Source organism: Bos javanicus, chromosome 12 (genome assembly GCF_032452875.1).
Source record: "Bos javanicus breed banteng chromosome 12, ARS-OSU_banteng_1.0, whole genome shotgun sequence".
NCBI lineage: Eukaryota > Metazoa > Chordata > Mammalia > Artiodactyla > Bovidae > Bos > Bos javanicus.
Window position 1 is genome coordinate 24150876 of NC_083879.1, and position 24365 is coordinate 24175240.

Consider the following 24365-nt stretch of genomic DNA (forward strand, 5'->3'; position numbering starts at 1 on the left):
TTACTTTATGTCATATATATATGACAATTCTTACATAGGCATCTTTATACACAGTTTTGTTTGGTTATCCTATGGATGTTATTAGTCCTCGGCTGTATTTTTACTTCCTGAGATGTAGCCATAGTATTTTGACCCCTGTGGTGTCTGGCTAAGCACACAGCACTTGGCCTTGGGTATCAAATTTTCAGTAAGTGAACTTTGTCCACAGAATGGCTTAAAGCCCTTTATGATGGTGTAAGTATACAATTGTTTAGAACAGACCTGGTGACTTGACTGGTTTCCTCCCAATGGGTTGGAGCCCTGCCCCTAACCCGGACTCTCCCTTTTTCCTTTCCTTTTCCCTGTAGTTCGTGGCTCAGCCCAACTGTCAACAACTGCTGGCGTCTCGCTGGTACGACGAGTTCCCCGGCTGGAGGAGACGACACTGGGCCGTGAAGATGGTGACGTGTTTCATAGTAGGACTCCTTTTCCCCGTCTTCTCTGTGTGCTACCTTATAGCTCCCAAAAGCCCCCTCGGACTCTTCATCCGAAAGCCATTTATCAAGTTCATCTGCCACACAGCGTCCTATTTGACTTTTCTGTTCCTGCTCCTGCTTGCCTCTCAGCACATCGACAGGTCAGACTTGAACAGGCAAGGTCCACCACCAACCATCGTCGAGTGGATGATATTACCGTGGGTCCTGGGTAAATGTGATACTATAGAAAACTATAATGCAAACGTGTTGCTACCATAGAATTGTGTTGCTCAGAAAAGAATATTCATTATAGTTGGGGACGCGGGAATGTTTAAAACAGGTTCCAACCATTGTAGCGCCAAGGTCTAATCCCCAAAGCTAAATGAAGATTTCACCAGCTGTGATGGACCTGCCTCCAAATGCCACCTATGAAACATAACTTTAGGTTTGAGAATTATAGATTTTAATAATTATGAAACCTGAAGTGGCTGATTCTCTGGGTTGTTTTGGAGATTTTGGGGGGGGGGAGATGTTTGTCTTCTGGTGGCTCAGATGGTAAAGAATCCGCCTGCAATGTGGGAGACCTGGGTTCAGTCCCTGGGTTGAGAAGATCCCCTGGAGAAGGGAGTCTTCTAAAGACTTTCAAAATGTCTCATTAAATAATCATTTTAATGTGTTAATTTTCTTAACAAATTTGTTGTTGCTGTTGAGTCAGAAAGTCGTGTCCAGCTCTTTTGTGACCCCATGGATTGTAGCCTACCAGGTTCCTCTGTCCATGGGATTTCCCAGGCAAGAATACTGGAGTGGGTTGCCATTTCCTTCTCCAGGGGATCTTCCTGACCCAGGGATTGAACCTGAGTCTCCTGCATTGGCAGGTGGATTCTTTACTGCTGAGCCACCTGGGAAGCCCTCTTAACAAATACACCTTCTAAAAGTACAAATCACTCTGAAGAATTAGTGTGAACTGTACATAAAGGAACCATAACCATTTAAAAAAATCCACCCCTTTAAGTTTATCTTTGAAACTACATAGTAAATCAGAATAATAGGAAATTAAACAATAGGACATCTTCCTATCTCTGTTCTTTCCAAAAGAAAGAAATTGGTTTTGGATCTGCAACAAATCATGGTAAGGTAGAAAACTTCAAAAACAAAAACCTTGTTTCCCTTTCCTCCTGTTATGGTAGCCATGGTTAAAATTTTAATTTTAATTATTCTTCCTTCTCCTACTGTGTTTTGCTGAGAAATTGCATTTTGTCAGTTTAGCTCATCATTTTAAACCTCTCTGGTAGCATATCCATGTCAGCACTAGTAATTAGAAAATATGTGACAAATTTAATGATTCACTATCTCAGAAGATCAGTTTGGGTCAGCTGTCAAAATAGCTGGAGAGACTGTAAAATGAGGAAAAGGCAGGGAAAAAAAGTGTCTGAGTCAAGATAGATATGCCTTTTAAAGGTTACAAATACTGTAAGTACTAACAATAACAAAAGTTCTTAGGAACAAGATTTGATGTTTTACAAATATTACTAATAAAAAAACCCTTCTAAAGTGAACTTTAAAATTAAGTACATTCGCCTTAATCTGAAATAATGTTTGATCTTGCTCAAGTTAGAAGGAAGGTTTAGTCTGTAAATGTATTTTTGAATAAAAATAATTTTGACACAGTAACTGATATTAAGTATAAAATGACCCTCCCTGTATCCATTTAAATTAAATATCTCACAGTAGGAATATGTTCTTCATTGGGTTTCCTTCATAGAAAATTTCTTGGGAACAATTTGCAGGGAAGCTTTTAGAGGTTAAATTTCCCACTGTGTGTAACATATTGAATGTCTAAAAATCCTGGTGTCCCAAGTGAAACACAGAATACTTCACTTTGAAAAATGGTGTCGATAAAATGCAACATAGGTAGATATAGCATTTCTAATCTCTTCTTTAGGGAGTCAATGAAAATATGTATTGTACTTTCTATGGGATGAGGACTGTACAAGGTAATAGTGAAACAACAAAAAAAATTTTTTAAGTAAGAAAAGAAAATATTCGTTCCCTTTACAAAGGTTAACTTTTACTGAAGAAATGGATAGTAAACAACCAATGACGTATGTGTATACTATCAGAAAATGGTAAATAATATAAAAAGTAGAAACTCCAAACTTTGAATAATTCATACAAGTAAAACAGTCATTGGCTGCCTTCTACATGCAAAACTTGTAACAGAATTTTCCATGAAAATTGGCTAGAAGAAATCATCTCCAAATTACAGCTGAATGGTTAAATAAGGTATACATTTAATTGTGAGAATTACAATTACAGCCAAAAGAAATAGCTGCTAACGGCAGCCTTTTCTTAAGATATCCTGACTGCAGTGAGTTAATTTATATGGAATTTTTAGGATGAAAAGAGATGTTCTAGAATAAAAGAGAAATACATATGAATGATCATCTTGCTTAAATAGCAGAGCATGAGAAAAAGAATGCTTCTGTTTCAAATAGATCTGTCAAAACAATTATATTATTCATCAAGCCTGGTGAATTCTGAGTGCCTCGTATCTGAGACTGAGTTCTAAGAGTTTTGCTAGCTTCATGAGTATAAGGCATATTCTCCATGTTATTTGGCTGTAGAAGAAAAAGCACCGGATTTGAATATATGTCCAAGTTTTATCACTAAGAGACTACAAAATTATGGGTGGTCACAGTCTCTCGGGATTTTGTATTTTCACCAATAAAACGAAAAGATTCACAGTGATAACGTTTAAGTCCCATTTTATCCTACTATCCTGTGCTAGGGACCTATCATTATTAGCGCAGAGAAAATTGATCTTTTCTTTGGTGGGGAGAGGGGGAGGATAGAGAGAGGAGGACTAAGACAGCAGGGTAGGGATCCTTTAACTTTGTACCAAAAGTGTGGTAGACACAAAAGGCATGGTTTAATTTGATGACTATGCTAATGAACATTCTGAATTGCCTTGCTCAGTCCTGCTGTCTGATAAGTTGAGTAACTGACTATATATTGCATGGTCCCTAAATTGTAAGGCTCTAAGTTTCTAATAACAAGACTGAGGGACTTACTTATAAGACAGTGGCTGGTAACTGTTTCCCTCATCATGTTAATTTTCCCAATGACTGACTGAAGCTCTCTGCTTCAATTTCTCAAGTCTTCCTGAACCAACTTAGGTTTTCAACTGATGTCGCCTCTGTGAGCTATTTGCTTTGTGAAGAAATATTTTTTCACTTTACTATTCTTTCCTTCCATTTTCAGATGTTTCCCAGACCTATGATACAGTAGTTTAAAGGAAATGATGAGTTTGATACCTCGCGTTTCACTTACCTTGACAAAAAGACTTTTGCTTTCCTTGTTTCTATATCATAAATTTTCATTTTTTCTAAATAGAGAATTCTTCTAACTTTAAAGTTTATCCTCCCAAATCCATCCTTCAAGGGATGAAGAAGTATGGTTTTTGCTTAGGAATTTCTATTTGATATACCCTGCTGTGTTTCAAGGGTAAGAACTTACACAACATTATAGCTCCAGATATCTTGTGATTTGGTAGCATGGCAGAATAATGTTTCTGTGTTATTTTCACTATCTTTCCTGTTGAAGTTCATCATCTTTTTGACTATATAAATTGAAGTCTATTGCGTTTGATATCTTTGGAAGACAATCTACAATGGTCCTTCTGTCCTTTCACTGTGGTGTCACTGATAAATTGTAGCTCATTTCCTGCAACATTTTTCGAATTATTTTTCCTTCAGACATTCTTGTATCAACACTTCTTTTCTCTTGTCAAATAACCTCTAGAGATCTTCTCACACGTGTTTCCTGCAGGATGAACTTTAGCATATGAAGCAAAGAAATTTAAAAGCCTGATACAGAATAAAACTTATGATTCTGGTCATCTTGAGATATACAGTTTTAAGCAACAGAGAAAACTAATCAGATAATTCAGCTAGAACTCTCTCAATAAAAAGGTAGATTATAGACAGTTGGACATCAGTATATTTCTCAGATTGTCAAATGACCCATTTGACCTAGAGTAAAATGCAAAACAAGTTTCATCCTGCATGCACATGGCCTGATAACAGAGCTATGCTTTTCAACTGTCTAGAAAGAAAGTATCACTGGGAAGACCGTGATGGATTAAAAGAAGCCTGGGGTCAGATTAAAGACATGGCTACTTCTATTTTCTGTTGTGTCATGATCCCAAGGATCTTACTTTATTAAGAGTTTGATTTTAACAATGTATTAATAATACTAAGGAAAGGGAATGAATATGATATTCATATGGGAAAGTCATTTTTACACAGAATTTAAATGCAAGGTAAATATAGCATATTATATGTAGAATACATATTTTGAGAATTCATCTAAGTTATAGCAGAAGTTTTAACTCAGATGTCACTTGTTTCTAGAGATAATATGGAGTAAAATGTGAAAAAAAAATGAATGCTAATTTTTAAAGCCTTCCCAAAACTAACTTGAATTTTTTCACAGAATCCATTATAACTAAATTGTAACAATCAAATTTCTGCCATAGCTTATTCCCCTGCAAAAAAAAAAAGTGTGTATATATGTGAAATATCCAGATGTAGACATGTTATATCTTAGCAAAATGAAATTATGAAATTGATAACATTTTTCACAAAAGAAGTAGAATGTTAATGAAAGCTATCATATTAATAAAGCAGGAAGTGCCTTGTTTCCAATGAGAAAATAGAAATGGCTGCTGAAGTGACTTATTATTATGTGTATGCTTAAGAATATGCCATAATTATGTAGCACACAAATCTGTGCACACTGAGCTTGATGAGAAGGGTGAACCAAGGAAAAGTTATATCAGGGGAAGAAATCTGAGCTCTGTTAAAAATAGCTTCTAGTGAATTTCTAGGCGTAAATTAAGGATTGCTCATAATATCCAGATTATACATCTTGCCTATAATACATACTTATTTAACAGTTTTTCTGCAACAGAATTGGCCTCTTATTTCCCTCATCTACTTTATATTTTTATCTTTTAAAGTGTTGATATTTAAAAATCTGAATATTTCAACAAGGCCTGACAAATTGAAAATGTGAAAAGTTGTGATCACATTTGCATCTAGATAAAGACTCATAGAGACAAACAATCCTGTATACTTTATTACTTATGACTATTTCTTCATCTTCTAATCGGCATTAAGATCACATGGCTTCAGATACTCGTACTTTCAGCCTCTCCCCTGAATTATCTATCTGCTCAAAAAGCCCCCCAAATCCAGAATTATAAGGAACAAGACTATAGTCTTTCCCCACTCTGTCCCTTCACAACGTACTCTAACCACCTCATCAAACTAGCTGCAGACACATAGAGACACTCAAACACAGCTGGAGAACATCTGTTCATTCATTTAAAGGGATATTTTAATTTTCAGGAAAACCAGATAGTCATTGCAGTAGGGCATAGAATGGAGAAGGCAATGGCACCCCACTCCAGTACTCTTGCCTGGAAAATCCCATGGATGGAGGAGCCTAGTATGCTGAAGTCCATGGGGTCGCTAAGAGTCGGACACGACTGAGTGACTTCACTTTCACTTTCATGCATTGGAGAAGGAAATGGCAACCCACTCTAGTGTTCTTGCCTGGAGAATCCCAGGGATGAGGGAGCCTGGTGGGCTGCCGTCTATGGGGTTGCACAGAGTCGGACACTACTGAAGTGACTTAGCAGCAGGACATAGAATCCTCATTTTCCTGTTTAACTGTGAGGAAGAAATTTTAAGGTCACCTTTACCAAGATTTATCAAGAGTAACACAGTAAAATCTCAAACAAATTCACATACATGTAAATTGTAATTTGTGCACATTCTATTGCTGACCAAATGACTTCTTTATTGGAGAAAAAATTAAGTCCTTTGGGTCACACATGCAATAGAAATTTGATGCACCAACAGGTGAAATCTACAGGACTTGGGAGAATGTTTGACAATGTGGTTCTGATGGTTCAAGGAAAGAAAGGAAAAGACGGGAAAAGAGGAGTACTTGGAAATGAATGAGGGTCAGAGTAAAAGACTACAGGGAAGGTGTAAGTGGTTTCAATTAGTTCAGAATAATGATAATATAATAGTAACAGTAGTAATGATGATAATAACAGTAGAAACCAAAAAATTAGGCACTGTGCTAAGTGATTAAAATGTAAGATCTCATTTGAACTTCATAGTCACTCCACTTCATTTAGTAATTATGAATGATGTTATTAATAGTATCTCATTTCTCAGAGAGGAAAGTGGTTTAGAAAAGTTAGATAACTTTCCCAGGATCAAGGAGCTGACAAATGGTAGATACTACATTCGAACTCTGGGCTTCCCCTGTGGCTCAGCAGTAAAGAATCTGCCTCTGATGCTGGAGCCGCGGCTTCAATCCCTGGGTCGGGAAGATCCCCGGGAGGAGGGCATGGCCACCCACTCCAGTGTTCTTGCCTGGAGAATCCCATGGACAAAGAAGCCTGGTGTGCTATAGTCCATGGGGTTGCAAAGAATCAGACATGACTGAAGCCACTGAGCAGCACAGCACATTCAAACTCTAGGTAGTCTTAACTCCAGAGCTTTCTTGATCCTCTTTATCCTCCTCTGCCCTTGGAGTGTGAGAAAGTGAAAGTGAAAGTCTCTCAGTTGTCTCAGACTCTTGGCGACCCCATAGACTATATAGTCCATGGAATTCTGCAAGCCAGAATAATGGAATGGGTAGCCATTCCCTTCTCCGTGGGATCTTCCCAGCCCAGGGATTGAACCCAGATCTCCCACATCGCAGGCAGATTCTTTACCAGCTGAGCCACTAGAGTATCAGAAGTAGAATTCAAAGAGTCAAAAATAGTCCAGGAACTCAAGTTTCCAAATATAGACATTTTCCCCTACTTTCTCTGCCTCTGTTTGCTAACTTAAGTCTTTATGCAGGTCAAATCTGAGAGGACCATGTTTCTGATCTTTTAGAGAGGCCACACTCTTTAAGATATATACTTGATATAATTCACTATTGAAAGTCATGCTTGTTAATATAGCAAATTTATCACTATCACATTAGCATTACTTGTATTTCCATCTCCACAGCCCACCAGTACTCGAAAACCTGTGCATTATAAGTGGTTCCCTAGTACTGACCGAAGCAATCTATTCTGGAAAGAAAGAACAAAGTCCTTTGCTGTGACCTTGAGCTGTTTGTTTTTTAGTTTCCATGTTCACTTGCTAAGTCCTGAAGTTAAATTTCCTAGCTTCCAGGGATATCGTTAATTTTTTAAAATTTTTGTTGGAGTTTAGTTGCTTTACAATGTTGTGTTATTTCCTGCCATACAGCAAAGTGAATCAACTGTCGGCTATATGTATACATATCTCCCCCTCTTTTTTGGATTTTCTTCCCATTTAGACTACATAGCATTGAGTAGAGCTTCCTGTGCTATGTAATAGGTTCTCATTAGTTATCTATTTTTAAATCTTTCATTGGTTTATGTATGTATGTATGTATGTGTGTGTAGGAAGTTTTCAGGAAATGTAAAGATAGAGATTTCTTTTGTACATAATTGTTTTAAAAATAGAACTTTACTGTAAGTGAAATGTGGTCATTTTCATAGTGAAAAAATCAGTAACCACTCATTAGAAAATATTTATTAAGTGACTACTGTCACTCATTGAAAAGGTGATGAGGAATATTTATTGTTTTTCCAGCTATATAAATATCTAATGCTTTAGTTATCATGAAAAATTTTAAATTAAACAGAAATCCTATAAAACGTCTAATACTACATTGACAGAAACATTTTACTTGATTTTTAAATTACAACATTTGTGTCATAAACAGACAAGGTAGAATTCTAAAGTTCTACATTTTTTATATCTTAATCTGAAACTAACATATTATTGTTCTTTGGCACAGTTTCAAAACATGTACTTTCTTAACTGTATATTCCTGATTTTTTTATCTAAATGTTGAACTGATGATATCAAAACTATACTAATTTAAGCATTTTTAGATGCCTTCAAACTAAGCATATTTAATTATTGACTGTCCTTTTAAATCGATATTTTTCTGAAGTGTGTGGTATGCTGACTATTCAGAAAACTAAAATCATGGCATCTGGTCCCATCACTTCATAGGAAGTAGATGGGGAAACAGTGGAAGCAGTGTCAGACTTTATTTTGGGGGGCTCCAAAATCACTGCAGATGGTGATTGCAGCCATGAAATTAAAAGACACTTACTCCTTGGAAGGAAAGTTATGACCAACCTAGATACCAACAAAGCTCCGTCTAGTCAAGGCTATGGTTTTCCCAGTGGTCATGTATGGATGTAAGAGTTGGACTGTGAAGAAAGTTGAGCACCGAAGAATTGATGCTTTTGAACTGTGGTGTTGGAGAAGACTCTTGAGAGTCCCTTGGACTGCAAGGAGATCCAACCAGTCCATTCTAAAGGAGATCAGTCCTGGGTGTTCATTGGAAGGACTGATGCTGAAGCTGAAACTCCAGTACTTTGGCCTCCTTGTGTGAAGAGTTGACTCATTGGAAAAGACCCTGATGCTGGGAGGGATTGGGGGCAGGAGGAGAAGGGGACAACAGAAGATGAGATGGCTGGATGGCATCATCGACTCGATGGACATGAGTTTGAGTAAACTCTGGGAGTTGGTGATGGACAGGGAGGACCGGCACGCTGCCATTCATAGGGTCGCAAAGGGTTGGACACGACTGAGCGACTTAACTAACTAACTAACTATGCTGACTATAATTGTAATAGATGAATTTTTATGAAAAGTTCAGATTTTGAATTCTCCCCTCTGTTGATTGATTCAGAAACTTCAGAGGTCTTTAAACACAAAAATATTAAGGAACAATTCTAGGAGTCAAATTTTATGCAGACTTTTTAAAATTTCAGATTTCAGCTTTAGGGAGGAATTGAGACTCATTAGATTCTAAACACCTATGGTTTTACTTCTTCCAACCACTCTCCCCAACACCCTACATTAAATATCTTTTCCGTTTCCCTTAACTGTATGTCTAGGTGATATTCATCAATTTCCTGAAATTTTGAGTTATTAAAAAGTAGTCCCAGTTCACTTTAAAACATGAATCTTACCATCAGTTTAAAGTTCTCTTCCCAACAAAGGCTTAACAACAGGGCTCAAAGGACCTGAAAACACTGATTTTTTTGCTCGTCCTTCAAACCCAACACTGGAGGGACCTAGGCTTTTTCTATTCTCTCCATTCCTTGGTTTCTGCAGGTGAGACGGATGGCAGAAAATATTTGTTCAAAGTCTCCTTTGCCTCCCTGGTATCCTGGCCACAGCTCTTTCCTTGTTGGTTGTCTGCATCTCTAGCTGATCCTGAGTAGCCTATAGGACAGGTCTTGACCCTCTGACTCTCCTGATAGGTCCATGAGCATTCCTCAGATGGCCCTGTATACATAGTTCTCCAAGATCCAGCTCTTCCTGACATCTTCCAGTTGGTAAACTCTCGTAGTCCCTTTAGGAGTCCTGTGACCCTAACAAGGACAGGAGAGCAAGTTGGCAAAAGCCTGGTTTCTTCCTGCGGTGCGTGCTGGCTCCCCAGTAGATTCCAAACCCTGCTCCCTCTCCTGGTAGGAAGTCAGGCTGCTGCCAGCTGCCCAACTGATGAGTCCTATTGTTTATCTGTTTTCCCTGAAGTCCTAGACCCAGGGAGAGATGAGCAAGCCAAGGGTTTGGGAAGATGCCCCAGCAGGGATTAAGACGCTATCTTCCCCTTTTAGAAATCCCCCATCTTTATGAGGGATTGTCTTGGAATGTCCCTCACTTGACTGAGGAAGGGGGTGGTGCTGATGAGACCACTCCCATCTCTTCCTCTGGCTTTCCTAACTGGCACCCAACTGGAGTGCCCTGAGTTTAGGGCTCACTGGCCCCTTCTTCCCAGTGTTCTCTTTGTGCAGGCATGGGCAGGAGTGGTAGGTGGCTGCTGACAGATATGGTCCTCACACCTCTTGTGCTGTGTGCTTGCTCAGTCATGACCGATTCTTTGAGACCCCATGGACTGTAGCCCACCAGGCTCCTCTGCCCATGGGATTCTCCAGGCAAGAACACTAAAGTAGGTTGCCATTTCATACTCCCAGGAATCTTTCAGATGCAGAGATCGAACCCACATCTCCTGCATTGGCAGGCAGATTCTTTATCATTGCACCATTTGGGTAGGCCTAGTGCCTTCTATAGGTCTGGCATAAGATGAGTCTCTACCAAGTGAAATCACTGCATTTAGATTTCTTTTTGAACAAAACCAGAATTTTGACTAGAGACTACTTCTTGTGCCCCCAACTTATGGAGGGGGGTGAAAACCCTCCAGCGAAGATAAAATCTTTTTGTTCTCTTTATATTCATTGACTTGGTGTCACAGCATGGAATTCAGTGTTCTGTTAAGAGACTTCCAAGGTCAGACCCCTCAGCTAGCTTTGGGGCTGCCTTAATAGGCCCTTGGAGTGTCCTAGGTGAAAAGGTGACTTGCTCTTTTGCTTGGGGTTATTTCCTCTTTGTGAAAGTACTGACAGTGAGAAAGGAGAGGCAAGACGTCTGTTTTGCAGAATTACACATTTTTTTACATGAAATTGAGGCTGGTTAATTACAGCACTGGAGGGCTGCCTGCTGCATCTCATCCCCCACAGCTAGCTTCACGTGATGGGATGTAAGAGAACACTCAGCCTTGATGAAAACTGTTATGGGAAAGGTAGAAAAAAATAGTCCAAACTTCCAGGCATCCACAAATATTTTCAAAAGGAAGTTCTCTGACTCATTTGCACTGTGATCTTTCGGTTGTTGGTCCCCACAGTCTTACATCAATGCTTGTAATTAGACCTCCACCACCACGCTGAGAAATCATGTCATCTGTTTATAAACAGCAGAGAACAATTTTGAAATGTTCCCATTGTGGGAACAGCACAAACATTTTCTGACAGACGCTCCCTCAAGCTTTGTTCTCTTCAGTCTCTTTTAGTTAGCGTGAATCGTTGACTATCTGGATATGTTTTCCAGCCAGTTAATAGCACCCTCTAGTTTTTCTCAAGGCTTGTTTCTTCTGAAATTTCAGTGAATGTTGCCAGAATAGAAGAAACTTGATATGCCACTAATGTGCTCGTGACAAATAGAAACCGGTAGTCCTCAAACAGGTATGTGGTGATGGAGGAAGTGATCCAAACAGCTACGGAAAGTGATCCTCGAATCTGGTGCTTTGAAAACAAAAGATCCCAAAACCATTAGTCAAGAAGCACTAACTGACAGTCTTATTTACAGCTCAGGTTAAAAAAAAAAAATGGGCTGAGTCCTCAATTTCATCAGGATCTCTATTTTTTCCATACAGTTGTGCCTTTTGAAAGTCAGTAGTACAATAATTTTTTGTGTGATTCAGAGAGTTAGATATTTAGTGTCTATCCTCTGAACCTTGAGGAACTGTAATATATCTGAATTGTGAGTTTTTGTTTTGAGTCTTCTTAGGAAATCTTGGAGGTCATCCAGTTTGAACTTTCAATTGAAGGGTCATGTTCTTGAGTCCATCTAATAAGAACAGAGTGCTGGATATTAAGGAGCTCCAGGTTAAAATTGTGCTTTCTATTGAGCTGCTAACTGCTGCTTCAACACTCCTTCCTGGTGGTCTTCCTCCTGTCCTCACCAGGACTCACTGCTGATTAGTTAGCAGTGAGTCCTGGTGTCTTTACTCTTTTACATAATTATCCATAAAGTATTTGAAATTATCTATTTTGATGACTGTTAATAATCCCATTTGGCTTTCCAGTTGGGTAGAAGCAAAACAAGAGATATGATTTATTTATAAAGGGAAATAAAATATAAACCCTTTTGTTGGTTTGCAGGTCTTTTAAATATATTTTATTTTAAAATATTTACATAATTTGAATACACCAGAATCACAAATTCATAGACCTGGAGTGACCTTTAGAGGTCCAGTGAAACAAGTATCCACTTATTGCTAGAATTTCCCTGGAGTATGACTGATTGCTGGGGGCTTCCCTGCCGGCTCAGTTGGTAAAGAATCCACCTGCAGCACAGGAGACCTAGGTTCAATCCCTGGGTCTGGAAGATCCTCTACAGAAGGGAATGGCAACCCACTCCAGTATTCTTGGGGCTTTCCTGATGGCTCAGATGGTAAAGAATCTGCTCACAATATGGGAGACCCAGGTTCTATGCCTAGGTCAGGATCATTGCTTGAATTTCCCTGGAGTATGACTGGTTAACTCTGAAAGGTGATCCATTCCAGTTTGGGGACAATTCTGATTGCCAGAAAATCCCTCTTACATTGGGCAAGAAGATTCCTTTCTATGTCTTTCATATCATAGATCCAACTTCTGCTTTCTGGGGCAGACCAAAGCAAGTGTGTGCAGCAAAGTTTTTCATCTCTCATAGTGTCTATTGTGACGACTGATTCTCATAGGATTTTGATAATTCAAACAGGAAGAGTAGTGTCTGGCTTGTTTATACCATTAAGGTAGAATTAACCTCAGATATGCAGATGACACCACCCTTATGGCAGAAAGTGAAGAAGAACTAAAAAGCCTCTTGATGAAAGTGAAAGAAGAGAGTGAAAAAGTTGGCTTAAAGCTCAACATTCAGAAAACGAAGATCACGGCATCTGGTCCCATCACTTCATGGGAAATAGATGGGGAAACAGTGGAAACAGTGTCAGACTTTATTTTTCTGGGCTCCAAAATCACTGCAGATGGTGACTGCAGCCATGAAATTCAAAGACGCTTACTCCTTGGAAGGAAAGTTACGACCAATCTAGATAACATATTGAAAAGCAGAGCCATTACTTTGCCAACAAAGGTCCATCTAGTGAAGGCTATGGTTTTTCCAGTGGTCATGTATGGATGTGAGAGTTGGACTGTGAAGAAGGCTGAGGGCCGAAGAATTGATGCTTTTGAACTGTGGTGTTGGAGAAGACTCTTGAGAATCCCTTGGACTGCAAAGAGATCCACCCAGTCCATTCTGAAGGAGATCAGCCCTGGGTGTTCTTTGGAAGGAATGATGCTAAAGCTGAAACTCCAGTACTTTGGCCACCTCATGCTTAGAGTTGACTCATTGGATAAGACTCTGATGCTGGGAGGGATTGGTGGCAGGAGGAGAAGGGGATGACAGAGGATGAAATGGCTGGATGGCATCCCTGACTCGATGGGCGTGAGTGTGAGTGAACTCTCGGAGTTGGTGATGGACAGGGAGGCCTGGCGTGCTGCGATTCATGGGGTCGCAAAGAGTTGGACATGACTGAGTGACTGAACTGAACTGATACTTCTTGTAGGATTCTGTCCATAGAATTCTGTGATAATCCAAACCTTTTGTTTTTAGAAGTGAGATAACTGAAATCTAGAGATATGGAGCTTCTGGCTAAGATTACAAAGCTGATTACTAGTTGAGCTGAGCCTCATTCACCTACTATTATTATCATTGTGCTTCTGAGGAAAGTTAATTTGAACGTATTTGTTCGAAGATTGCAATGCTTACTTATATGGCCTCACCTCTGGGAACTGGCAAAGTTTTGAACAAAGCAAAACAAAGAAACTCCATTGTGAAATCTCTAAGAGCACTGCCTAAGGAGACTGAGGTCCAGTTCTAGTTTTTCCATTAAGTAGCTTTAGTCACATGGTCTTTGGGGGTCTTAGTTCTGTTAGGTACTTTGCAGTTGCATGCTGGATTCTCAGACTGTACTTGGGTTTAGTAGGAAAAAGCACCACAAATGTGGGAAGGGAGAGCTTTTCCATGGGTACTGAGCATTTTTCCTCATTTCCTCATTGGATAATATAAATTGTAAGTTTCCCACAAGCTCTAAAATCAGTGCCTGCATCACATCTTTTTCAGATATGATACATTCCTTTCTTCAGAAGGAGGATGTGATCATTATCACATCCCAAGTTATGCTCAACCTTATCTAGTTCTCAAGAGAGATTTATTTATGAAAGAAACCTCAAAAGGAAGATATAAACAGCAAATCTAGAATAAAGCAAAGGTTTACAGCAGACTCTAAAATGCACTCTAATTAATTGATATCCATTCTTATCTGGGTTCTTAATTTAAATGTGACAAAATTTAACAATAAAACTTTATTAATAATACTAAAATATTGCAAGTTTTTCACTAAATAATTATGAGCATCAAGTCTAATACATTTTACTTTCAAAGTTTCATTGAAAAAATTTTCACAAACACATTTATCAGCAATATATCACAATTTCTTTATTTTTAATCAATCTCTCATAATTTTTGCTGCCTTAACGTTAAGTTGTACCACTACTTCATCTCAGTTTTTTTTTCTCCCCCTAGGGCACAGATATATAAAATGTTGACAAACATACACTCATAGTACCAGCACGATCACCATATAGGACAAAGTATGGCCCAGCAAGCCAAATTTGGCCCTTTGCTAGTTTTTATAAATAGTTTCTGGAGAAGGAAATGGCACCCCACTCCAGTACTCTTGCCTGGAGGATCCCATGGATGGCGGAGCCTGGTAGGCTACAGTCCATGGGGTCGTGAAGAGTCGGACATGACTGAGCAACTTCACTTTTACTTTTCACTTTCATCTATTGGAGAAGGAAATGGCAACCCACTCTAGTGTTCTTGCCTGGAGAATCCCAGGGACAGAGGAGCCTGATGGGCTGCCGTCTATGGGGTCGCACAGAGTCGCACACGACTGGAGCGACTTAGCAGCAGCAGCAGCATAAACAGTTTCATTATAACAAAGCCACACTCATTCATTTATTGTTGCTGTTGCTCAGTTGCTAAGTCCTGTCCGACTCTTTGCAACTCCATGGACAGCACGTTAGGCTTCCGCATCCTTCACTAACTCCCGGAGGTTGCCCAAGTTCATGTCAGTAATGCTATCCAACCACTGCAAAGCCTAAATAATTTATTTTCTGGCCCTTCACAAAGTATGATGATAGTTTAGATTGTTATAGATGTGCTTTATCAAATCAAGACAATTTCCTTCTAGTCATACTTTACAGAAACCTTTTGTCATGAATGAATGTTGAATTTGGTCAAATGAATTTGCTGCACCTATTGTACAGATTTATTGCATCTAATGAAAATATTTTTTTCCCCCAAAAATCTATTGATGTGATAAATTACGTTGATTGATTCTTAAATATTGAAACAAGCTTGTATTTTTAGGAAAAATGGCATTTGGTCATGACTTATTATCAGTTTTATATATTACTATATTTAATTTACTAATATTTGTTGAGGATTTTGTACATATTCATAAGGATTATTAGTGTATAGTTTTCTTTGTATATATTTTTGCCTGACTTTTTATCAGAATAATACATACTTTTAAACATCTTTTTCCTTGTAATTTTGTATTTCATTAGCACTGGCATTATTTCTTTCTCAAATATTTGGTAGAATCCCATGAAAAACTAGACCTGAATTTTTCTTTGTTGGAAGGTTTTTAACTATGAATTCATTTTCTTTAATGAATAAAGGACAACTCAGGTTACTCTATGTCCTCTTTTGTGTGTTAGGTAAGTTTTGTCTTTCAGGGGAAATGTCCAATTCATTTATGTTGTGAAATTTATGAGTATCAATTTGTTCCCTTTATTCACTTGTTATCCTTATAAAGTCTGTAAGATCTATATTCATTCCCATCTTTCATTTCTGACATTGATCATCTCTTCTCTCTTTTTTCTTGATCAATTCTAGTTAGAATTTTTTTCAATTTTATTGACCGTTTCAAAGAACTAGATTCTGTTTTCATTGATTTTCTCAAGTTTTATATTTTAAAATGTATTGATTTCTGCTTATTTTTTTTTAATGTTCTTCCTTCTGCCTGTTTTGGGTTTAATTTGCTCTTCTTTTCATAGTGTCACAGTTAAAGCTGAGATCACTGATTTGAGACCTTTACTATTCTCTAATTAAGCATTCTACTCTAAGTACTGTGTTAACTGCATCACAGAATTTTTAGTTGTATTTTCACTTGTAATCATTTCAAAATATTTTCTAATCATTCTGTAAATTTCCCTGTGACCAAAAGTTATCAGAAGCATATTATTTAATTGCAAAATATTTGGAGATTTCAACATACAATGTATTATTGATTTGTTCTTTACTATGGCCTATCAAAGGATTGTCATGCAGTTATGTTTTGCACTTTTATCCTATTCTTCATCTCTTTTAAATAGTAAATATTTAAACATTTCAAATGTATAAATATGTTGAAGTTATATAGTCTGTCTTGGTGAATGTTCCATGTACACTTGAAAAAAAAAATGTGTCTTCTGCTATTAGACTGTTGATAGTGTTGTTCAGTTCACTTCAGTTCAGTCGCTCATTCGTGTCTGACTCTTTGTGACCCCATGAATTGCAGCACGCCAGGCTTTGCTGTCCATCACCAACTCCCGGAGTTCACTCAGACTCACGTCCACTGAGTCAGGGATGCCATCCAGCCATCTCATCCTCTGTCGTCTCCTTCTCCTCCTGCCCCCAATCCTTCCCAGCATCAGAGTCTTTTCCAATGAGTCAACTCTAAGCATGAGGTAGCCAAAGTACTGGAGTTTCAGCTTCAGCATCATTCCTTCCAAAGAACACCCAGGGCTGATCTCCTTCAGAATGGACTGGTTGGATCTCCTTGCAGTCCAAGGGACTCTCAAGAGTCTTCTCCAACACCACAGTTCAAAAGCATCAATTCTTCAGCACTCAGCTTTCTTCACAGTCCAACTCTCACATCCATACATCACCACTGGAAAAACCATAGCCTTCACTAGACGGACCTTTGTTGGCAAAGTAATGTCTCTGCTTTTGAATATGCTATCTAGGTTGGTCATAACTTTCCTTCCAAGGAGTAAGCGTCTTTTAATTTCATGGCTGCAATCACCATCTGCAGTGATTTTGGAGTCCCAAAAAATAAAGTCTGACACTGTTTCCACTGTTTCCCCATCTATTTCTCATGAAGTGATGGGACCAGATGCCATGATCTTCGTTTTCTGAGTGTTGAGCTTTAAGCCAACTTTTTCACGCTCCTCTTTCACTTTCGTCAAGAGGCTTTTTAGTTCCTCTTCACTTTCTGCCATAAGGGTGGTGTCATCTGCATATTCAAGGTTATTGCTATTTCTCCCGGAAATCTTGATTCCAGCTTGTGCTTCTTCCAGCCCAGCATTTCTCATGATGTACTCTGCATATAAGTTAAATAAGCAGGGTGACAATATACAGCCTCGACGTACTCCTTTTCCTATTTGGAACCAGTCTGTTGTTCCATGTCCAGTTCTAACTGTTGCTTCCTGACCTGCATATAGGTTTCTCAAGAGGCAGGTCAGGTGGTCTGGTATTCCCATCTCTTTCAGAATTTTCCACAGTTTATTGTGATTCACACAGTCAAAGGCTTTGGCATAGTCAATAAAGCAGAAATAGATGTTTTTCTGGAACTCTCTTGCTTTTTCCATGATCCAGCAGATGTTGGCAACTTGATCTCTGGTTCCTCTGCCTTTTCTAAAACCAGCTTGAACATCTGGAAGTTCACGGTTCATGTATTGCTGAAGTCTGGCTTGGAGAATTTTGAGCATTACTTTACTAGCATGTGAGATGAGTGCAATTGTGCGGTAGTTTGAGCATTCTTTGGCATTGCCTTTCTTTGGGATTGGAATGAAAACTGACATTTTCCAGTCCTATTGTTCAGGATTTCTATATGCTTTCTTTATTTTTTAACTGGATATAGTAGTTTTGCAATGTTGTATTAGTTTCTACTGTACAACAACATGAATCAGCCATATGTATACATATATCCCTTCCCTTATAAGCCCCGCCCCATCCCAACCCCTAGGTCAGCACAGAGCACTCAGCTGAACCCCCCTGTATGATACAGCAGCTTCCCACTAGCTATCTGCTTTACACATGGTAAATGTGTTTATATGTCTATGCTACTGTCCAATTCATCCCGCCTTTCCCTCCCCACTGCTGTGTCCACAGATGCATTCTCTACCTCTGCATCTCTATTCCTGCCTTGCACGTAGGTTCATCAGTACCGTCTTTCTGGAACTTCTATATTCTTACTAAACTTCTTCCTACTGTTTCATGTACTTTTAGAGAGGAATAGTTAAGTCTCTAACTATAATCGCACCTTTATTTATATTTAAGTTCTATGGCATCTTGCATTATCAGGTTATTTTGTCAGCTGCATTTATATTTAGGACTGATCTGTCTTCTCAGAGATTTGACCTGTTTATCCTTATGTTTTATTCCTGTACATACATAGTAATACTTCTTCTGAAATATATCTAGTCTTACGTTAATATAACCATTTAAGCTTTTTTGATTAGTATTTCATGGTATCATTATTATTCATTTATGTTTGGCCTATCAAAGGATTGTCATGCAGTTATGTTTTGCACTTTTATCCTATTCATCCATCTCTTTTAAAAGCGTGTTTAGACTTTATCTTTCATTCAATGCAGTTTTTAATATTGGTAGATTTAAAATCTACCCCATTGTTTTTCCTATTTTCCCTATCTGATGTATTTTTTCCTTTTTTTCCCCTGCCTGTTCTTGGACTGCATTTTATAACACCATATTTATTTATATTTTTGACTCTGCATTTATGCATTTAAACATATTTTGAGAGAATGCATTAGGATTTACAACATAAATTTAATTTGTCACAGTCTAACTTCAAATAGTATTTTGCTTTACATGTAGTATCAGAACCCTGTGATTCTGTGCTTCTCATTCCTCTTTCTTGTCTTCTGTGCTGTTGTCATGTGTTTTGCTTTTACATATGTCATAAACCACAGTACAGTACTACTATTTTTGTTTTGCCTTGGGCAGTCAATTATCTGTTAGAGCAAAATAAGAAAAACATCTTTTACATTGATTTTCACTTTAGTAATTTCTGAATAGAGATCTTCATTTCTTTTTATAAGCCTAAATATCTATCAGTTATGTTCTGCTTTAAAAAAATAACCCTTTAGCATTTCTTGGAGCATGGGCCTCTGTCTGAATTTTTGATTGTCTGAAATGAGTTTTTCATTCTCCTTTATTTATTAGAGATATTTGTGCTGTGTGTAGAATTCTGGATTGACTTCTTTCTCTTTTCAGCACTTTAATGATGCCATTCTGTGTGGTTTCAGACAATCCATTTGGTATCAGTCCTATATTTTTTCCTTTGTATGCAATGTGTCCTTTATTTCCACCAAATCCCTGTCCCTGGTGCCTTTAATATTTTTTCTTTATCTTTTTTTGAACAGGTTGAGTATGATATATCACAGTGTGCATGTGCTTGTATGTGTGTATGCATGTGCGTGTATTTTGTTAGGGTATTTATTTATACCTATGTAGAAGGCTGGACAGAAGTGTATAGCATTTATGCCTGAAAATGGATATGCCTCTTCTGTTAGGACATTAGTGCAGGAATTTGAGGCAGTAGAGTCAGAAGCTGAGCTGGATTTGTGTTTCATTGTTGCTGTAATCAGTTTCAGGCCACCACATACAAAGACTGCAAGTCTTTGTACCCCTCTGTCCAATTCATGGGCTTCCCAGGTGGCTCAGTGGTAAATAATCTGCCTGCTAACACGAGAGGCCTGGGTATGATCCCTAGGTCAGGAAGATCCCCTGGAGAAGGAATGGCAACCCACTGCAGTATTCTACCTGGGAAATCCCATGGACAGAGTACCCTCGTGGGTCCATGGGGTCACAAAAGAGTCAGACATGACTTAGTAACTAAATAACAACAACTCAATTCACACATTGAAATCCTATCCCACAATGTGATGGTTTTTGGAGGTGGAGCCTTTGGGAAGCACCTGGGACATGAGGGTAGAAGCCTCACAAATGGAATTAGTGCCCTTAGAAGAACAGACCAGAGAGCTAGCTCACTGTCTTTCTGCCAAGTGAGGACACAAAGAGAGGTCAGAAGTCTACGACATGAAACAGGACTCTCACCAGAGTCTGACCCTGACACTCTGACCTTAGATTGTAGCCCTCAGAACTATGAGAAGTAAATTTCTGTTGTTTATAAGATAGCATGTCTGGAGTGCTTTGTTATAGCAGCCTGAACAGATAAAACAGTTGGGAGAGATAATTATTCTCAGAATTCCTGCTCTACCCCGTTTCTGGCCTTCCTCCAGCACCTGTGCCTCTGAGGGAGTTTGTGTCCAGGTATTTGTGATCCTCTAGTGGTTGTCAGCTTCTGCTTCTTACTGAGTGTTTATCAGCCTGGTGATGTGAGGCAGAAAGCCTGTCTGTTTTCCAGGTCTAGGGTCAGACTTAGGTAAGCCTATGCCTGGGCATCAGGGAGCATCTCAATGATCCAAATCTTCCTTGTCATGGTGGTAAAACTGTGCAGGTTGCATGCAGAAGGGTTTCCCAACCTTCCCCCATTGGTAGGAAGCATCTAAGGATATTGGTATAAATGTTAGTCCCTGTTCTATTTCCTGCTTCTCCCAAAGGACTGATATGTTCTGCTTCTGGGGGTGCAGGAGCCTGGATAACGCTTTGTGCTTCCTCCCAGAACCAGGTTCTTGAGCAGTGTCAGAATCTATGGAAATTAGCTTACAACTGAATGGACACCCTCCTCGTATCTGTGTCCTAGGGGTTCTGTCCTCTCTCAGTGGCTCATGCTCAGCTTTTAGAAGTTTGTTTAAGAAGGTTTTCTGAACTTGTCTTAATTTCTTGTGTTGATATGGTGCCAGTGTCTCTCACCCTGCCACCTGACCCAGGGAAGCTAATGCTCTCCTTGTCACTCTCTTTGCAGCAACTGTTTTCTTTGACATATAGGCTCCCTGGTTTCTCACCTCTCTGACAGATTCATGAAAAAATATGATTCTATATTTATATGGCTTTTTCTTGCTTTTAGTGTAGGACAGATATAAAACTCTGTACTACCCACATTGGTATCAAACTATCATTATCATAAAAGAGTCTAGTTGTTTTCTTATTTTAATGTAGTTTTAAAATCATATTTATCCTTTTCATATTTCCTGATTCTAGATATCTTCATATTTTCTCTTCTCATTATTAGGCTCTAAAAATAGATTTATAAAATTTTAATAATATTCTGGAAATAGAATAAAGATATACAGTGATATGTTATAAGTAATTTCTAATACTTGAAAATAAAATATTTCCTATTAAAAACATGACCATAATCAAAGGAAAGGGATTTTTATTTTCTCTGGGTATAACTTTAGACCTATTGCTAGAAGTATGAATGTTATAATTGCTTTTTAAACAGAACTGAAATCAGATCTCTGAAGGTGCTAACTGCTTACAAAAGCACAGCAAAGTACCCTGGTCAATGGTATTAAGCCAGTTATGTTCAGTAGATATAAGAGATGCAAGTTCAGCCCCTAGGTTGGAGAGACTCCCTGGAGTTTGCTTGGAAAATCCTACAAACAGAAGAGTCTGGTGGGCTACAGTCCATGGGGTTGCAAAGAGTCAGACTGGCTGAGCACACATACATTCACTAGTTTTTTCATAAATCTTTGAGTCATTTTGGCTTGGGAGGAAAAATGTCTTTAAGTATCTGTTTGCAAATGACCATCATGATATTTTCCATGAGAAAGATATAGAGGTAGAGAGGAATCCCAGTTTGAGTCAAAATTTCACAACCTTCTGAATTTATCAAATGAATAAAAAGAAAGTGAAGCAGCCTCAAGAGAATTCTCTACAAATTAGCTAAGAATCCTGGAAGTTTTATAATCTGACTGGGACTCAATTATTATTACCTGTAAAAATAGGTGTTGTATTAGAGTGACTATATAGTTTCCTGAAGTTCCAAGATTCTCTGATTCCTAATTATGTATCTCTGTTTATAATGATTTGATTGAAAAACCACTCTTACATGAATCTTTCTATAACTGCAGGTTTTATATGGGGAGAGATTAAACAAATGTGGGATGGTGGACTTCAAGATTACATCCATGATTGGTGGAATTTAATGGATTTTGTGATGAACTCCTTATACCTAGCAACAATCTCCTTGAAAATCGTTGCATTTGTAAAGGTAACTATAATTTATGTTATTGGTAAAGCAAAAGTTATGTTAACTATTGATAATATTCCATTGTTATTATTTTTATTAATAATGCTGCCTAGGGCATTATCTGTATGTGAAATTCATCATCTCATGACTTTCCTGAGAGATAGAAATAAAATACATAGATAATGCACAGCTTATAGTCGTAAAACAAATTTTGATAGACATTTAGAAATTGTCACCCAATTTTCTGGTATCTAAATTGAATGATGCCTAAAAGTGATTCACAATAGCTGCTCTCAAGTCTAATCTTTTCCATTTCTAATGAAATTCTACCTCAAACACTGTTCAAACTTTTGCAACCAGAATCTATTTTTATCAGTTATAACTAACTGATAAAATTACACAGACAGATCAAAATATTACTCTCTTAAAGCATTGAAATTATTATTTCAGTTTAAACTAATATAGCTTGATATAATTGGAGCAGAATATAATTCTTCTCCTCACCCCATTCAATGTGACAGTGCTGAAATCTCACACACCCATTCCTCCCCCGCGTTCCATACAGCATCAATCTCACCCCAAACCACATAATTTACATAAAGCGTTTTTGTTCTGCAGTGACAACTGAGATTATTTTGTGCTTTGGGGGATGTTTTTTAAACCAAAGTATGATCGTGTCCTCCTTCCTGCCTTTCCTTTCACTCCTTCCTTTTCTCTTCCTTTTTAAAAAATGTGTGTCAAACTGATGAGTGAATTAGGAAAACACAGTGTTTAATTGGACTGTACATGAATAATTCATGCGATCTAATGATCTGAGCTAGGAAATGCTAAAACAAAAGTGAACTCTCATTCATTTAGTGTTGTACTAAGTCAGCTCCTGAAACGTTCAGCTGTAACAGGGTCAAAATTGCCCAAAGTCGTTTCCTGAATTGTTCAATTAAAATGTTTCCAGCACTCATCAAAACATTCAGAAAAAATGTTTTCTGCCAGTTTCATGGAAAACTAGCTATGTTTTAAGAATGGAAATGATTTGATAATTTTTTTCTATCTGCATTAAGAATGAATTACCTTGGGCCTTTCTGAAGATGACAGAAAATATTGTGTTAACCAAGCAAGCTTTGCATCTGTGCAGGAGATGGTTATCTATTTTGAAGTGCATGTCTTCCCGATTCTTCTTTCTTCTGTCATGATGCTTAAGTATATCTATAAAGTTGTTTTGGACATGTTTCTTTCAAAAAGTAATGTATCTGTTTTTTTGTGACCACGTGCAGTTATAAAATTCTAGTTCCACATGACATATCAATTCTTCTCATACTTTCAGGTGCTAAGAATCACCTGAAGAGCTTGCTAAAACAGATCCCTTTTCTCAATTCCCACAGGTCAGGAGTATTAGGCAGGGGCCTAAATTCGCATTTATTGCAAATTCATCAGCTAATTTTGAAGTAAATGGTCTAAGGAAGACATCATGAATAGCCCTAGGCTGAAAAATTCTATTTAGCAGCTCAAATAAATATGGGTTTGATGCCAAAAGGAACCTCTCTCATATAATATTTATATTAAGAAACATTTTATAGATCTCATTTATATGGTATTCACTTATGGTACATATATATTTTATATATAAGAACTCTGATATATACTAAGTACAATTATATAAATTAATGAACACCTGTGTATTTGGGGCCTCAGTGGTTTCAGATAACTGGATTTGAATTTTCATAAATTCTTTATGTGGAATATCTGTTTTCAAACTAAAATATAAACATTGTTCCTTATACTGTAAATGGGAAATTTTGTGTTAAAAATTCAACTAGGGACTACCCTGGTGGTCCAGTAATTAAGACTCCACACTTCCAATGCAGGGGGCATGGGTTCAGTCTCTGATAGGGAAACTAAGATCCAGCAAGCTTCACATGGCTAAAAGACAAAAAAAAATCAACTCATCCCAAGTGATGAAGA

General features: G+C 38.0%; 1 protein-coding gene across 6 annotated transcripts in view; it reads left to right on the forward strand.

Moving 5' to 3' along the window:
* TRPC4 (transient receptor potential cation channel subfamily C member 4) overlaps nt 1–24365 on the forward strand; it is a 207654-nt gene that overhangs the window by 148363 nt on the left and 34926 nt on the right. For all 6 annotated transcript variants that reach the window (XM_061434728.1, XM_061434729.1, XM_061434723.1 and 3 more), the window contains 2 exons: nt 348–684; nt 22288–22427. In XM_061434728.1, coding sequence (XP_061290712.1) covers nt 348–684; nt 22288–22427 — 477 coding nt within the window. The remainder of the gene's footprint in view (nt 1–347; nt 685–22287; nt 22428–24365) is intronic.